Below are 19692 nucleotides of genomic sequence, written 5' to 3' on the forward strand. Positions count from 1 at the left end.
AAACATTTGACCACTTTCCTTTTATATACTACAAATGCAAATGTCTCTTGGGCAGAATATGATTTTATGTGCAGAATATGATCTTATGCCACTTTTATATGTGAGTTGGACATTTTTTTATTTTTTGTATGTCTGCCCACTTCCACAACATCCTTTAGAGTCCCTAATGTGTGAGAAGAAAAATGTACTGGAATTAAGAAAAGGAAAGGTTGATGCTTTTGTGTGGAGCAAACTGGTGTCTTCTACATTTTTATTATTGTAATGGTCTGACTGGACATACCCAAGGTGACTTTGCTGAAAATATCATCACTAGCTGTTTTATAGCCTTTGATGGTTCCAGTCAGGTGAGTGAGAAGTATAGCGGGTTCAAACAGTGCCCTTTATCAGTCCCACAAACCAGCACCTACCCCCTCAGGTCTTCATGTGAAGAGCAAATAAAAGAACTTCTACAAAACTTGCAGGGTGCTTTCTGCAGACAGTACCCAATCTACACCACACCCTCCCTCAAGATCACCCCCTCAGCTCTTCATGTGAAGAGCAAGAAAAAAAAGCCTGTTCCTTTTACTGGCACACTAACCATGTGGGCAGATACTGTACACACACACACACACACACACACACACACACACACACACACACTCCTCCCGCCTGCCTCAGTCATTCAGGTCCTGTTTCTCTTCCTTGGCCCCAACTCTCCTTCCTTAATGTATAGTAAAAATAAATAAATATTTATTTTCTTTTAAACTGCAGCAAACTGCTTGCTACAAATGTAGCAGACAGTTGTTACAGTTTATACCCTGCACAGAGTGCTAGGATTCTCAGGGTTTAGAAAAAAAAAAAATTTTATATATGAACTTTATCAAACAATGTAGCAAGCAGTTGCTACACTTAGACCACACAAGGACTGCAATAGTGCTCAGGTTTGACTGACCAAAAATACAGCCAGTATTGCACTAGGAGCAATTTGGATGATGGCTGGCTGATCAGATTGCCCCCTCAAGGACTTTGTGCCTCGGGAAGTTGCCCCTTTCACCCCACCCTACCTACGCTACTGGATATTGCAGTACTTCAGTGAGGTATTCTGCTGAATCCAGTGCAATGAAGGGCATCTCTTTTGGTTACTGATGATTAAATCACATACATGATAGCATAATGTTCTGGTCCAAAACAGAACCGCAGCTCAGCTAGTACTCTTTTTTTAATGACATAAAATGCATGATGGCTGTGTATATTTTCAAAGCTTGTGTCTTCACTGCTTTTAGTGCAGGTTTCCTATGACAGGATTGGTGATAGAGAAAGAGCCTCCTAGATATCTGAATGAGGGACACATTGAAGCCAATGGGACCAATGTCTAAAGCCAGACACTCCAGAATAGCAGTTCCCTCTGTACTGAGAAACTGTTATGGGTAACGTAGGGAGGTACCTTAGGAAGAGTTTTATATTTGTTAATATTAAGTTGTTGACCCCTTATCAATAATATGTTACTAATCTTAATGAATCAGAACTGTGCACAGATGCTTTTTTACTTCTCATGCCCAATTAATGCTTGTGGATCCACGCTTAAAGTAAAAGCATCTTTTCTACCAATGCTGCAGGATTGTTGGAATAGAATCAAGGACTGGGATTTGCTTCCCAATAGTTATTTGGAAATCTTGGAATTATGGCATTTCCTGCTTCTCTCAGTAGGTGTCAATAAAGGGCAGTAACAATTTGACTTCTTACACAGAGAAACCAACAGGTTTGTACATTTCCTATGAAGATTTGGGGACATAGACATGAAAATATTGATGGGTTAACAATTTGCATTGTCTCCCTTTATTACTGTGTCCCCAGGCAGGCTTCAATGCAGGTGATGGGAAGCGTTACTTCAACATTCCAGGTTCCCGTACTGATGACATTGTTGATGTGGAGGAAACAACTAATGTTGGCATTCCAGGGCGTTGGGTATTTCGGATCGATGATGCCCATGTTCAGGTTGGAAGCTGCAATGACACATGTAAGCTATAATTTGTTTCATTTTTTTCAGCAGTTTGTTAATGAAGTATATGATTGTCATGTCTTTCAGCATCTCACAAAACATAGCTATTTTCTCCATTCTTCAGTATTATTTTAACTAACTCCTTCTTTCATACTAATTTTGAGTTGTAGTCAGCAGCTGAGCTGAGACGGAGCACATGTTGATTTACTTCTTATGATTATTTTATAACAAAACCTGAACCAATGTGCTTTATTTCACTGGCACTGGAATTTACTAAAGTCAGTAACTTAATTACGTTTACTGTTGTTAAGGTCTTCACCTCATAGACACAAGGCACAGATTTTGGTTCTGACCTTTGGGGTATTGGCTAGGCTTAAAGTGGCCCAACAGAGCACTTAGCATAGTATTCCCCTCTGAACCTATTCACCTAGCAGGTTCCCATATTAAAACTAAAATTTATAGTCTGAGCAGTAATTGAGTCTCTTTAGTTAAATGTATCAGCTTTTAAAGAAGCCATGTGTCTGAAACTTGCAAAAGGGTGTTGATGCTGGAACCAAAGAGATTTCAGATACCACTGTATCTTTCTGATGTGGAGTCTTGCCAGGCAATCAAGATAATCATGGATCCCAAGAGACCCAAAATCCTGACTTATTCCCTCACAGTGCCCGAAGTCTGAATGGAAAACCTTATAAATAGCTCTAAATAAAGATCTATTTTTCATCTGGAAGAAAATCTCTTTGAACTGGGGTGTCTAGTTGGGTCTATATTAAATTATCGAACGGCACAAATGTCGAATGGCCAGATTATCGAAAGTGCCGTTCACATTACTTATATATACCAACTCCGAGATCGCACTATAGTGAGGAAAGGGCAAAATTCCCGATCTTCACTGCACCCCAATCCCACAAACCAGAACTCGATGAACGGCACTTTCAATAATCTGGCCGTTCGACATTCGTGCCGTTTGATAATTTAATATAGACCCGTCTAGTTGACATCTCAGGAACACAATCCTGTGTGAGGGAGTCAAGAAAGACTTTTAAAGGATCTCTTGCAATACCAGCATGTGCAAGAAATCTCTCACCCAAGAGAAAGAGAGAGACAATCCTGACATTTTGAAAAAGACTGCAAAGATAAGCAAGTCATCAAAATATGAAAAAATACAGATACCCTGTAGTCTGCAATAAACTATAACTGGAGCTTGACACTTTGTGAACCTCTTGGTACAGTGGATAGTCTAAAGGGTAAGGCAGGAAACTAACATATGATCCAGACATACAAAACTTTAGTAAAACCCCTGAAGTCGGGATGAACAGGGGTGTGATGATAAGCATCTTTTAAATCTAGTGTTACCAGGAAACTGAAAGGCGAAAGAAGAGCTAACAGGTTGTAAAGTGTCAGCATTTTGAGTATGAATACTGTCATAAACAGGTTTAGGAAAGAAAAATCCAGAACTGGTCTCCAAACATTTTCTTTATTTGGTACTAGCAACATCCTTGAATAAAGTCCCTTCCCCAGCTGAGAAGGAGGAACTGGTTCTGTCACTCCTTGGGACAACATGTGATGAAGAACAGGTGCAAACAAAACAGTCTGTTCTGCAGAATGATGAATGACTCCCTGGAAAGGAGGTATTCCCACTGTCATCTGTAACCCTGTTGAACGATTTTCAGAACCCGTTTGTCTGAAACAATCTATTACCAAAGAGACAAACTGAGATTCAGACTTTCTGGAAGAGGAAAGGAGCCAGGGTGGGAGGGGGATCACAAATTCTCTTGAATAGTCATTCAGATTTGTTGGACTGTCCCTGGTTTTGAGAGGTTTGAGACTTCTTTTTGGAACTCCTTGCCATTCTTCTTAAATGTCTTTTTACCTGAATTCTGTTGAGACTGTTTATTCTGTTTTTTGCCAAACTTGGATGAGGAGAAAGAACAGCCCTTGGACAATTTGGAAAAGGAGGGCTGCAAAATGGTAGAGATTCCCAGGATCAGCTTGGCTCTTTCATCACACTTTTTATCACCTCTGCAGCAAAGGGGCCAAACTCTAAATCTCTGTCTAGAGGAGAATTTAAAATCTAATTTTTAAATCATCTGGGATGTTCTGAAAATGCAGCCAAACAGACCTCCTTAAAGCAGTACAGTTGTCATAGCCCAGGAAGAAGTATCCACTGAGTCATACAGACTGCAAACAATAAGTAATGACCTGTACAATTCAAGAAACTGTTGTTTGAAGCAATTTTTTCTTCACACAAGGAAACTGTAGATAAAACATTCCTCATACTTTCACAATATGTTAGAACAAATGTTAACAGAGGAGCCTGACAAATTTAAAATTCTGAAAATCAAAGTTGCAGAAGTATACACTTTTTCCCATACCTATTAATAATTTCCCTGTCTTTATTAGAAAGAGTAGGACTAGACTTAACTAAGTGCTTACTGGCAGTAGCAGTCAGCTAAAGCTATAACTGCTGGGTTAGGTTTGGGAACAGTGCATAAAAATTTAAAAGACTGAGGAACCTTATACATCCTATCTGCCTTTTTAGGGACAGCTTGCTGACTATTAGGAAAATTGCAGACAGTAAGACTCACATCATCTAAAGCAGAAAGGACAGGAGGAATGGAAGTAGATTCTGGAAAAACCTTCTACAACAACCTGTAGTATTTTCTGAGAAACTGAGAAACCTCAGTGATCTCTCACTGAAAATACTGGAACATTCTAGCAATAGTTTCAGAGGAAGAGAAGCAACCACAAGAAGAATCAGAAATTGAGCTCTCCTCTGAGTCTGAATCAGAAATCTGAGGACAAAACCCTAAATCCGCCCCTGCATCTTCCTGTTCAGATTCAGAATCTTGAATTTCTTCAGGAAGAGATGCATCCCTCTTTTTTTTTCTAACAGAAACTATTCTACATGAAGGATCAGTAGCCTGATTTAAACCCTGAACTTGTCCTAGTAAACTTCTCCTATCCAGCACATTTGGGGAGGAATAGATACATGTTTGGTTTTCTGTTTCTTTTCACAGAAAAAATGGGGCCACCTATGTTACCAACAGCAGCTGCTGCTTCCCCAGGGATGGGTACAGCATTCTGAAACAATAGAAAAACCTTCCGTGTTTCCTCTCCCAGGACCAACGAGTGACTTTCCCTTGCCCACTAAGGGGACTCCAATAGCCACAGAGGATGTGGCTAACCCCTGGTCCATAGTGGCTGTAGATGCCACAGCAGAGGGATTCAGGGTAAACGATAAGTGGTCTGAGGTACAACAAATGGCCACAGCAGAATCACCCACCTGCAGCTGAAGCAAATTGCTAGCCTGCTGTGGTGACAAGGCTGCTTGCTTAACTTTTTATTTTTGTGGCTGGAAGAAAGACCTACCGTGGGACCAACAATCTGTTCCATGGTCAAGTGGAAAATGATGCCTCTTTCCAAGTACTATCAAACACTATGGCAGCCCCACAACAGAAAGTTAAACATAATTTCTCCAGAGAAAATTTATCAGTTAGTTTACACAACTTTAAAACTGACAGAAAAAAGGAGGGCTTTGTTTAAAAGTATGTTACAGTCTTGAAGCAGTCCATGAAAACACAACACTCCTAATTTAATAATTTAATAATTTCCTGCAGAGGAAAGTAATAAAACATTAGTAAATATAAGAAAATGGAAGTTATTTCCCCAAAAGGAATTTATCTGGCCAGCAAAGGAAAGCACAAGATGACCGTCGATCCAAGAAAGCCTCAGAGGAGTGTACTCTTCGCAGCAGTAAAGCTCGGAAGAGCCTCACACACAAACTCGCATGTAAGGTGTCTTGAAGGTTTGGAAGCTGGCTGGCTGTTATATCCTTGGTGAGATATAACCCTTATAGGTAAGGCTACTGCAGCAGTGGTCAAAATGAAAAACATGTAAGTTTGCTACTGAGAACTGAGCCCAGATGGGGGCATCATATTCTAGTTTCCAGAGAGCTATACCCAGAATACAGTTACCCTCTGGGGACAATGGGCAAGTTATGAGTCATGCGGTTCATTTTGGGTTATTTCATTTGGCTTGGAACTTGTCTAAGTAATCAGTATAAGATAAGTGTTGAACTATATACAATGGAATTTAAATCACTGACTATTGATGTATGTGAAACTTGAATCTTCAGTTTGTTAAATCGGGGGAATCTGACTTAGTCTAGACCCACTACCAAATAACATGACCTTTAGTTTTGATAAAATTATTTTGGAGCTGTTTTTACTGCAGCCAGTATTTCACTGTAGTCAATGCTCTTTCTAATTCTACTTCTTCTTTACTAGAACTAAGAAGACATATGTTATTTATTTGTCTGAGAGGTTACTTTACTTATTTATTTTGAGTAGGTAAGTGGACTACACCACCGGCGACCACTTTGAGCTATAGCCCAGTTCCAGTTCAAAAACAGACAAAATAAACAAAAACTTATCTGCATAGTAGAATTTACAAGTTGTCAAAAACATAACATGCAAAAGAAAGTGAAAATCTAGATATGAAAACTAGGTAAAGAATGCAGCAATAATAAGTCAGTACTATAAGATACGATAAGGTAAGATACGAAGAAAGTATGCTAGCATATAAAACTGACAAGCAAAATAATAGCACAAAGACAAAAGCAATAAAAATGAAAGGAAGAAAAAAAAGAGTTCCTCTACAGGTGGATTGAGGTGAAATTCCTTTAGAATCAATTGCCTAAAGGAAAAAAGACACAGAGGAACATAATGTCAGTTGCTGTTTTCCATAAGAAATTATCGCTGATTCAATTTCTAAGAGTGTTCCAGCAATAATTCCCTTCTTTTGGGTGCTTTCTTCTTTCTTTGAGTTAGTATGACTATGAAATTTGTATATATACACACACACACACACACACACACACACACACACACACACACACATATATAGTAGACAGAAGTTTTACTTACCCGACTCCAACTTGGCCGAGATTAAAGCACTTACAACTTCAGAAGACCAACATCCAGAACACCGACTTTTCACGTGAGGTAAGTAACGGCTTGGCAATCCCAAATAAAAAAACTAAATGAAACAAAAGTACACCCACCAATGTGGGGAGCATTGCCCCCCACACCTCCCTAACTAAATGTACCAACTCCGAAATTGCACTACCATGGGAGGTAAGGCGCAAATTTCAACAGGATGGCCAAGCAGTTACTTACCTCGCATGAAAACCCAGTGTTCCGGATGTCGGTCTTCTGAACTTGTCGATCCTTTTGTCTCAGAAATTCCAGTGTGTGTGCGTGTATATATATATATATATATATATATATATATATATATAGATGTGTATATATATATATATATATATATATATATATATATATATATATATATATATATATAATGGATATATATATATATATATATATATATATATATAAATTTGGGGGATGTAGAGAGTTTTCCCTGTGCAACAAAAGGCATAAGGTCTGTCTTTCTTTCCCGTCTGTGTTTTGGGCTTTATTTTTGGTGTTTCTGATGCTCAAGGTTTTGCAGTTCAGTGATCTACAGTAAAATCAAAAGAGGAAAGAAGATGAGAAGGAGAGGAAAGTAGAAAGCAAAGGATGGGAAGGAAGAAAAAAGTAGAGAGGGGTTATCATTTCTGGAACCGAGGACAGGAAAAAGGCGTAATGCGGGAGGCCTTCACAGATAAGTAGATAAAACATGGTAGTAGATACCAAGAAGGCAACCATCTAAAATAATTATAGAAGGCAGAGAAGTAGGTATACTGGAAGAATGTTGGTAACCTCACAAAATACACTAGATATGCAGCATTTAGCTTAGTAGCCTGTAACTCATTCTTAAACGATGCAAGACTGGGGTGCTGTGGACGTTTTATGGACACAGTTTCACATAAAATATGTTATAAATGAGTAGAGCTTGTGACTAGTAATCAGATATTAGATGCCAACAATAAGATGGTTTAGAATTTGGGGTGTTGGACTGGAGAGATCTGGAGAATAGGTAGGCAATGAGAGACCCTCTAAGTGGGAAGGATATAGATTCAGAATCTTGTATATTAAAGAAGATAGAATGTGCATACTTCTGTAGACAAGAAGTTATAAGTTGCCAATCAGGACTAAATAATTGATGCTGTCATAATGAGACTTGAAAACCAAAATAGAAAATCTTATTTAGAAAGTCTGAAAAATAGATATGTTGTTGTTTGTCTGAGTACATAATGGGAGGCCATATTGTAAGATAGGTAGAATGGCTCCTTTCACAAGGGCAGACTTGATCAACTTTCTCTAATAAGGAAATACTGACTCAGGAGTAGTTCTAGACCATTATTGAAGTTTTGTTTTGTACAATTTAAATATGGTTGCTGAAAGTTCAAAATGAATCCAGTCTGATGCCAGAGTATTTGAAAATATTCATAAATTGTAACATGCTTCTGGGGGGAAACTCTTTTTCACTTTAAGCCAACAATGGTGGTTTAGCCAGTGTTCCAAATAATATCACATTTTTTATCAACATACATTTGCAGCTGTACAGCTTTTAACCAAGAAGAGGATGAAGAGATCATTCTGGCATCTGACCATTATGATATCTTGAAAAGGATATGTCCTTAACTTTCTCAAAAGTGCTGGACTTTCAGCAAGTGCTGTCAGATGGTTCCCCAGTTATCTCATGGCAAGACACAAGTAGTAATGTGGAACTACACTACTTCCAAACAACACATGGTTACTGCTAGATTTCCCCAGGCAGTCCTATATCAAGGATGGGGCACAGAGAGAAGATGTCCTGAGTGTAAGGTGTCAGGGGTGCAATTGGCAGATGACAACTGGGTGTTAGTGCAGACCAGTATTCATCAATGAATGCCAATATACTGTATTTGCAAGCTAATTCTGAGCACTTTATTGCAACATGCCTCTGGTCGTGTATTCTGACTGCGTCTGGTCACTTGTTACATTTATAGCAAATGGGTTGCTGCAGTATTTGAGGGAGCAGAAAACTTTTTATGAGCTTTACTTTAGTTTATTTTTTTTACTCGTCAACTATATTTGGAGAGTGCACTGGACACCTAAAAAGCTGGCTACATCTCTGTCTCAGGGCGCAGTACCTGGCCCTTTTCTATACAGTATATTTGTAAATAGGATGTCTGTCAACATAGGAAATAACAAACCAATTAAATATAACAATGATTCAGGTATTGTAATGTACACTGAATTTCCAGATGCTCTTTTTGCACTTTTGCAAAAATACTTTCACTTACTCAAATAAGTTCATAGTTAAGTACTAAGCTAACTGCCCTTACGGAATATTTTAAGCCTAGCCAATTTCCCTTTTGGTGTTCAAATTAACCTATCCCATTTGGAGTGTTACATTAGCCTTACCAATCCCATGGCTGATGATTATATATCATCCGTAATGAGAATAATTGGGATCATACCATAGATATTTTGAGGGGAACCATGCATGGAATAAAGCATTTAGGAGCTTCATCTGTCCTTCAGAAGTACAAGGAGTAGTCCTGGAGTAAATTTTCTGTTTCCCATCCATAGATCCAAATTGTACTTGAATAAGGGCAGGAACAAGCTTTGTTTTCTGTGAAGGGGGAGTGTATTCCAGAACAGTGGTATGCTCAGTGATATATACCTGTCCCTCCAAATCATTCTGTTGATACTACAGAAAAGGTTTAAATCCCTAGACTAAGTATTTCTGACACCATATGATGTGCTGATGTACAATAAGTCCATTAGTATTATGTTGGAGGATTCCTTGGATGCCAGATACAGGTCACGTCCTAGCAGTCCATAGAATATCAAGTATAGAGTTCTGAGTTAGTCCATATAGGACATGTTTACAGTTAGAATCGTTTTAGTAAGGGATCTCTGTGGGTGTTCCAGTTGTATGTGTCTGAAAAGATGCATGCCAAAGGGAGCATATATTCAATGACTGGCCTAATGAAAGCTGAGCGAAGGGGGAAGAGGAAATCCCTAGATCTAAACATAATCCCTTTTTTTAATAAGCTCTGCAGTATAGAAGGCCTTTTTATGAAAATGGACACGGATGAAAGTTAGATCACTGTACACATATGTTACCAAACTGTAAACAACTGGGTCAACTCTTAGCTTTGTATTTTCAATATGGCAATTCCCATAGTGATGGCTTCCCAAGAATATGATAATTTCTTTTTTTGGCAATTAACTTCAGTCCATGAATCTTGGCAGAACAGCATCAGCCTCCTATAAATACCTCAATAACTAATGTCTTTATTTCTTAAACAACTGACTATGAGAGGTTATCCAAGTATCCTAAAAACCTCTCCTGTATCTGTCACTGTCACTAATGGAAAATCACTAAAGATCACTTCTGCCGGCTCCACATCCTTTGAGGGACTCTACCAAGATCGTCATATTAACTCTTGGCAACCAGTTTGGTTTTAAAATGCACATAAAAATGGCAATCACCAAAAACTAACCTTGCACTAGGCAAATTGATAAGTCAAAGACAACAATGATAACAGGTAGATCTTATCTCCTTTTATCTCTTTTGGATGCCTCCCATCTGTGTAACAATATAACCTCTCTTCTTTTAAATAAACATGAGCAATTTTATAATTAAAATGCCTGATTTACTTTAATGCACAGAAGTAGCACTTTCCACCATAGTCTCTCACTGTTAAATGATCCTTGCATAATATTGTTAGAATTTCTTGACCTTTCTTTCCATTAATTCTTTTAATTCCTTTCCCAGTTTTACATATTCTTTATTCTCATCTGTTTCAATACATATTTATAAATGATCTGAAAAAAACTTTCTACTGCTTCTTCTATTACAGTTCTCATAGTTCTAGATAAAAGAAAATAATATATCTCTGTTTGAAATTCCCCCCACTGATATGTACTGTTATTCCAATTCCATAATTCTGTCTTTCTACATTTTATTATTTCTTCCATTACCTTCTTAGATACTCTATTTTTTATGCTTTTTATGTCTTAAGTCGCAATTAAAGTCTCCTGTTACTATTATATCCATATTTACTATAACATAATCTATCAAGAAATAATTTCTTCCTTTCTTTATAGGGTTCCTATTAGATAACCGAAGATGCATTCTTTCAAATGCTTCTTGGATGAACTTGGAAAGATGAAAAGGCAAAATGATGAAGCGGCATATAAGTGAATTCTTTCCCTAGGAAAGAAATTGCTTGGCCATGTCCGTTACTTTGCCATTTTCATCACTGTAGTGCAATCTCAGAGTTGGTATATTTAAGTAGGGGGTGTGGGGGGGCACAGCCCCCCATGGAGGTGTGGGGTCAAAGCCCCCCCCCACTTTATGTTATGTTTTAAGTGTTATTTTTTGTTTGTTTTTTTTTTGGAACAGCAATTTTTTCCCTTGGAAAAAAATCGCTGTTCTAGGCATTCAAGTTTGTAAGTTTTCGCTTACATGGGGTCGATAAATCATCATTCGCTTTTCTAAGTGTTCGATGATTTAATATAGACCCTCTTTATATAGCATATATATACATGTAATTTTCCCTTCCCATCTGAAGTCCACTTCCATTACTCTTCTTAATGTAACCAAATTGTAATCTAAAATTTGTATTCCCTTTCTATACAATATAGCAATCCCTGAACAATGTTCATAATTTCAGTTCCATATTATATCATCTAACCATAATGTTTCTGTCTGTTCTTTTTCTTTGTTATTTAAAATCCTAATATCTTCTAACACTATCAAATCTGCATCACATTTATTATACCATTCTGTCACTCCAATTCTCCTAACTGTATTATTTGTACTAACATTAGATAAAATTATAAGATTATTTGCCATCCTTCTCTTTAATCTACTATAAATTGTTTAGTTATCCATTTCCTTTCTTTTTAACATTCATTCCTAAATCCTAAAATTTTCTTTTCCTATCTTTAAACCTTTTCTCAATTGAACTTTTCTTTTTAACTGTTTTCCAGTTCATATCCTCTTCATCACTAACTTCTGTTCCACCTTCTTTCTCCTCTTCCCCTTTTTGTACAATATCCATGTTTTTTTCTTCTAGATTTATATCATTATTTTCCATCCTATCTTTTTGTTGTTCTTCCTTTTGCAATATTTCTTTTTCATTACATTTTGTTCTTTTACATCACTGTCTAATATCCTCTCCTTCCTGTAATCCATCCATACATGCCCAGTTTGCTTACACTTATAACATATTCTGTCACAATTTTTAGCATCATGACCAGCTTTCCCACAGAAATAACATATTTTGTTGTCACAATTATTTACAAAATATCCTTTCTTCCCACAGAAAAAAACATGTTAATCATATTTGGAATATGTTTAATTTTATCATTTTCCATTTTCAAAATCACATTACAGTCCCAAGCCTCTGTCCAAAGTCCTGTATTATTGACAACTTTATACATTTCCATATTTTATTACAAAAGTTCTTAATAAGTATTTTTTACAGTTTTTCTTTAAGTTTCTGTTCGAAATTGAATGTTAAAAATTTTCAGTGTTTTTGAAAACAAGTCTTTATAATATACTTCTTCCATGGGTATATGTCTTTTTTTCTTTCCATATTCTTTCACAACCATTTCGTGCATTTCATCAGTCTCAAAAAATATTACAAGTCTCTTTTTTAATTAAGATAAAAGCTCTTACCTCCTGTGCCTTTATGCCTAAAGGCACAACTATCTTGTCAAATATTTCATACCTGTCCATTCCACTTCTTACTTACTCTGAATTCTCAGTACATAGTACTTCTTCTGTAGCTCTGTTGTCTTCTTTCTCTCCCTTCAAGCTTCATTTTTGTGTTCACACTACTTCCACAAATAATTTCTTCTTTATTTGCTCTTCTTCCATGTGATTTAATTTTTCCATCATTCCCCAACGATACTTCTTTCCCATCTCTGGCTCAATTTGTTCTATCAGTAATATATCATCTTGCATCCCTCTTGACTGAAAGGTTGTAATTATAACTTTTCCCTGTTTACCTTTCGGCCCTTCAAAAAACTCTTGCTGAAAAATCTCCTCTGAATCCTCAATCTGATCTCCTTGTCCCTTCTGCTGGATAACTCTCTCCTCTTCAAACTCATTAAAAATCTCTACTGAGTTGGCACTCACTTCGGCTCCATTTTCTTTGGATCCCATGTTTTGCATGCCATTCTCCAAGCCAGCACTGTACTAGGAATGGATGCTGCCTCATGCACTTTGTGTGTTGTAACACTTAGTGGAAGTTCTCTGAAGTCTTGACCAAATTTCCATTTGTAAATCCCACCTTTGTCTCCCCTGTAAAAGGCCACCAGCCTAGTGGGAATAACCTGGTCAACAAAGGATTAACAAAATAAAAAAATATAGTGCATGTCCTCTTATTAATACATACAAAAGATAGCTACAAACGTCTAATGTTTGAATGAGAAGAAAGTGAAAAAAATAGTTATCATTGTAATGTATTCCAACTTCTTGCTACAAGTGAATTGAATGTCCCTGAAAATGTTATGGTAACCTTCTTTGCATATCTCTGAGGTCTGATTGAGGAAAAAGTTTAAGAAATAATAATCATACAATCACCGGCTCCCTAGCAATCTCTGCACGCATCTAACAAGGGATGATTTTATACTAAGTCAGGCCTTGGGCAGAAATTGAGGACTGGCCCACCTAACTAAGCCTGTATAAAAAATCTCCTTATACAGCCCAGGGGCTGGGGAAAGAAACCAGAACAATTAAATGAAACCCACTAAGACTCAGGGAGGACAAGCAGACTCCAGTCAGAAGGAACCCCAACTAAGAACTCAAGCTGAAAACTAAGTCCAGTAAACTAGTAAAGCTACTTACTGCATCAGTATGCCAATTATCAGTTACTGCTATATACATCCTGCTCAGACCACCAAAGATAGCAACTTTTTGTGTATATTGCCTATGCTAGACTGTGATAGAACGTGAACAAAATTATGACCAACTTAGTATTTTTAGATACACTGCAAGAATCCCATTACAGACGTATGCACACACACACACACACACACACACACACACACACACACACACACACACACACACACACACACACACACACACACACACACACACAGTCACTGCCATCATTATCCATAGAGGGCTCCATACCAATCATTTACAACTACTTTACTGACTGTGTGTACTTCAGATGCTGTGTTACAAAAATGGCCATAATAAAGTTTTCCAGCTACATTTGCACAAATGCACACTAAATCTGCAAAGTCAGAATAATGGGTGATTAACTTTTGTAAATTGCAGCAGGGTCCATCATATTCATCTATAAACACCCCTGTACACAGAAATTATATGAACTTTGTCGACTCTGCATACATCATAGGTCTGATTGTGGTAACATTTTGGTCACAATTATGTATTTCAACATTGTTTCACAAAACCTGTAGCCACAGTAAAGTATACCAACTTAATTTACACAAACACCATTAGTTCTGTACAGAAAAAAATAATGACTGTTTAACATGACAGCAGGATCAGACACTTTCATCCACTGAGCCTCCATAGACAGCAGTTCTAGTGAATTTATTGATTGTATATACCTCAGATGTCTGATTGCAATAAAGTATAATGGCATAATAATGTGTTTTAACTTTGTTTTGCTTCACACAAACAGCAGCCAAAGTACAATATTCCAACTTGATTCCCACAAACACATGGTAATCTTGCAAAGCCAGGAAAAATGACTGCTTTACATAAGCAAAGGACAGCATGGTCAGTCATTTTCATCCACAGACGGCCCTCATACCCAGCAAGTATAGCTACTCTGTTGACTATGTATATTGCAGATGTCCGATTTAAACAAAAATGGCCTCAGTAATATTTTTCAACTTTGTTTCACATAAATTGTAGCCATGGTTAATTATTTCAGCTCACTTAAAGCAACACACATTTTGTCCTAAAAAGCCAGAATAATGAATATTCATCTAGAGTAAAGAAAAGCAAGGTCAGTCTAATTAATTTTCACTTACACACAGCCTTCATTTCTAACAATTGTAGTACTCTGTTGACTATGCAAATCTCAGATCTCAGACTGTAAGAATGCAATAAAATAAAATAAAATAAAAAGAATAATGGGCCACTGTAGCTTTTTTCAAGCTTCCACAAAGTAATGCAGTTACACTTATTATCAGACCCATCCAATACAACCCGCTATAACCTCCCCAACACCTCCCCCCCACACACACACACACACGCACACACACACACAAACACACACACACACACACACACACACACACACACACAGAGATAAGCACACGCACACACACAAAAACAAATACACATGGAAAATATTAAAAAATACATTAAAAAATGCACACTATCATATTGTCCTACAGGATGGCTGGCAGTAGCACTATCCAACAGGACAGGTGGGAGAACAGAATTTATTTAATAATAATACAAAAATTATTTAATAAAATATATTTTTCCTGCACTTATACCTCTGCAAGTCTGTCCACTTATTTTACTTTTATCCAGGCTGCCTCATAGACCAGTCACCTAAGGCAGGCCTGAGTCAATAAGAAAGTGTTCTTTACTGCTTTGTCCTGCAACCAGCCTAGCCCTAACAAATCACTGTTTCTACCTCTCTCAACATACCAGTAAGACCTGTGATAAGGCATATTCATCTTATTCTCCATTTGGAGTAGGTTTAATACTGGAGTATTTTAGAAAACAGCCCAGATGAGCAGGCCTATTTTAACATAAATTAAAAGTTTGCAGATGCTCAGTAACATGCACAGAGTTTTTGAGACCCTGAAATGCAGGCTGACATTTACTGTTTTGTTTTTAAATAAAACAAATATAATTTTCTGACAGTTTAAATGGGTTGCAACCCAGAAGTAGCACCACAAGCTGCCTGGCACCTCCCAGTTGAACATTCCTGATTAACAAATATAAATAAATAAATAAGGATTTACCCGATGATATCCATATCAGCAGAGTAACAGATGATTTTTAGTTGGATGTGAGAAAGATCAATAGGAAGTATTAAAGAGAATGTTGTGTAATGTTGACCTTTCAGATAAACATGAATAGATGGTGGTGGCTGTGATAGAACACCATTGACTTGAGATTCATATTGCTTGTTATTCTGATGCCTAGTATGGCCTTGTAAACCAAAAGAAGGGAGGCAAGGAAGTAATAAAAAGTAAAACATTATCAAATGTATCTGTGAGGTCAGGGAACAAGGCAACTTAGTTCCAATCCCTCTAAATATACTTTCTTGAACCCTGCTTTATGAAAGTGTTTCATTGAATGCATACATATGTAAATGCCATCCAAGGGGAAAATAGCTGCAAGCATGCAGCACACAATAACAGAAACAAGTGTTTCTGAGAGGGCAGTACTCCCTGCCTCCCTTCACTTTATTATTCACAGTTAAAGGTTTCAGCAGCTTAGAGAAACAGCATATCACTCAAGTAAAAAAAATGTCTCAAACAGTACAGTTGCAGTTCTTCATATATTATTGCAACCATTAACAAGTAGTCAAACATGAGCAAGTACAGTATAAAGCAACTTAGTTGAGTAAATAAAGGCTAAGCAATGTAGGACTGAGCACCTGAAGGGAAACTGAGCATCTGTTGCCGTATAAAGATCCAAGTGTTTTAGATTGTGGTGGTGAAGGACAGCTATGTAATAGTAGCAATAGAAGTGAAGTTTTCTTAAAACATTTTGCTTTAATGACAGTAGAATAAATCTATGTCTACTACAACTAAATCTCACTGATATCTCACTTTATTTGATATTTAATTATTACACACTTCCTAATGCTTAATGTGGTCATCCATCCAAATGAAACTTTTAATTAAGCACTGGTTACCATTTGAATTCAAGATGCAGACCATGGAGAAATACAGGGTTGTACCTACAAATACACAAATTGCTCCATATTGTACTTCTTTATATTTTAACCTTCTGTTATTCCAATTTCAACTAAGCAAAGTATGTGAAGTTGTGTACTCGTCCTTGCCTGATTTTCATACCATATACACTAAACATTTTATGATATAATTTATATATAACAGTTTTATTTCCTTACACCCATATTTTTAACCTTCTTGCTACCATAGCAACATAGGCTGGTAATATCACAAGTAGAAATTGTTTGATCATATGCACTTAACGAAATGTATCTGCATCACAGTATTTTCAAATACTCTGCATTTTTTGTATGTATATACAGGATTATGATTGGGTCCCCAATCATAACTAACTTATAATGTATTCAAGACATGGTCATCACAAAATTTACATTAATAGTAAATCAAAGCTCAAGAGGTAAATCTTAACTTCCATGTTGAGAATACATAGTAAGTAATAAGTCCAAAAAACACGGAAACTGTTCACCAGCTGAGAAAAGAACACGCTTTATTATATAGATCCACAAATCATATAAACGCTTTGTAAACACTATGCGTTTTCGTCCACATCACCAAATAAGACTTCATCAGACAAATAATTCATCTCAAATTGCTCATTAAATACTCCAATCAAGTTCAAACCAACCAATAAAAAAAACCCTTGCATCGTATCTACACCAAAAGGAAAGGCTCATTACATACAAATTCTATAAATACTACTTAAAAATGTGACTTATGTTAAAACATTAAAAACTCATACACTCTCCATGGAAAGACACAATATAATTCTGTCTGTGTACACATATAACCATATATCATTTTAAATAAATTCATTACAATAAATAATCCTACGTTAAAAAATTAATTTATTCATTAAAACATCAATCTGTTTGTATTTTAATAGCACCATCTACTGTTCTTATGGAACCATTGCTAGTGTAAACTATATTTTAGCAGCTCTCAGTTTTAACACTGAGGTTAACGAAATGTGCTCATTTAGACCAGGGGACCTGGTGGCTTCTACCAATATTTGCCACCACAATTCTTTAAATTCTAACCATTCTTCCCAGAGACCACCTCTCATTTCTTTCTTGACCTGCTCAAGCACAAAAAAAGAAAACTTTGAATCTACACATATTTTGGTGTGCTTGTATAGAGCATTTGTTTCTTTTTTCCTAAATATCTCATAAATGTGTTCATATATTCTTTTTTTCAACGCTCTTTCTGTCTTACCGACATAGTATGAGTTACATTGTGAACACGTTGCCATGTACACCACTCCCTGGGATTCACAGTTGTAATATCCTGTACTATGAATATTAATGTCCCTAGCTACTAAAAGCATCTCACTTTTATTACAAACATATTGACACTGATTACAGTGTCCGCATTGATAAGTTCCATTAATTTTATTAGTTATAACAGCCTTATTTAGAATATTGTTACTACCATTCATCTTATTGTTTTCTAGTAACTTTTTTATGCTTCTAGCATTCTTATAAACTATTTTGGGAGTATCTTCTTTGATGTTCGAAATATCAGAAAAAGATTTGAATTTATCCCACTCCGTCTGAAAAATCTTTTTCACTTTAAGATTAAATAAATTAAATTCCATAACCAGTGCTGATTTATAATGAAGCTCTCCTTTGTTGTTGTTTTTATTAATACCAACCAAAATTTCAGCATCATTACTTGGGTTAACATTGTTTGTCACTGTACCTTTTATTGGTTTATATTTTGTTGATCTGTTCTGCTCTACCTCCTTTCTTATGTTTGTAATAAAATCTAATGGGTAGCCTCTTGCAGAGAACATCACCTCCAAAATATTGCATTCCTTAAAAAAATCTTCATTCCTACTAGTCATGCGACACCCCCTCACAAATTGTCCCTTGACAATATTCTTTTTACAATGTGGGGGGTGTGCGCTTGTGAAATGCAAAAAGGAATTGCAAAAAGTACTTTTTCTGAAAACCTTAGTTTCTAAATCAGTATTGTTCATACTTTTGTACACTTCAACATCCAAGTATTGTAGCCTGTCAGTAGAAATAGTGTGTGTGAACTTTAAAAAGTTCGTAGTATTCTGAATATAGTTTAGAAATTCCGTTAGTTTCTCACTACCTCCTGTCCAGAAAATCACAATATCGTCCAAATATCGCCTATAAAGTGACCAGTATTGTTTGTATACTGAATTCAGGACAAAATTTGATTCCCATGCTGCTAACACAATATTAGCGTATGTGGGTGCGCACGCCGCACCCATAGCTACGCCTCTTATTTGCTGGTAATATTCTCCATTAAATAAAATGTAATTGTACTTGAGAATTATGTCAACTAATTCCACTATTGCTACCTTTTCTAGATGTGTGAGTGTTTTATCCAAGAAAACCATGTCTTCAAACAATCTCATCCCCTCTTGATGGGGTATACATGTAAATAGATCGATAACATCTATTGTAACAAACATAAGGTCCTCGGTCAACAAGTCAGGGGTAATATTCCTCAGCAAGTCCCATGAATCTTTTAGTATGTAATTATTTGATGTACAAATATGCTTTGTCATTAGGTCTACATATTTAGCCAAAGGGAGCGTTTTGGAACCATCAGCTGCTACTATTGGTCTTAATGGGGGGTCACATACATTCTTATGTACCTTCGGTATACCAAAGATTATAGGTATCTTTGGTTTGGGTACAAACAGAAATTTATGCAACTTACAATCAATAGTGCCCTCCATCATCATATTATCAAGTATAGTATCTATTTTGTAGTATGCCAGGTTCACCTCATTTAATGATACTATTCTATATTTACTTTCATCTCCAAGTATATTATTCATTTTACCTTCGTAAAATA

General features: G+C 36.5%; 1 protein-coding gene across 1 annotated transcript in view; it reads left to right on the forward strand.

The window, feature by feature from the left end:
- The window catches only part of SNED1 (sushi, nidogen and EGF like domains 1), a 1598911-nt gene that overhangs the window by 539996 nt on the left and 1039223 nt on the right, over positions 1 to 19692 (forward strand). Inside the window, exon 4 of the mRNA XM_044070335.1 lies at positions 1834 to 1996. Coding sequence (XP_043926270.1) covers positions 1834 to 1996 — 163 coding nt within the window. The remainder of the gene's footprint in view (positions 1 to 1833; positions 1997 to 19692) is intronic.

This window comes from Protopterus annectens, chromosome 4.part1, assembly GCF_019279795.1.
Source record: "Protopterus annectens isolate FY-2018-M chromosome 4.part1, PAN1.0, whole genome shotgun sequence".
Classification (NCBI taxonomy): domain Eukaryota; kingdom Metazoa; phylum Chordata; order Ceratodontiformes; family Protopteridae; genus Protopterus; species Protopterus annectens.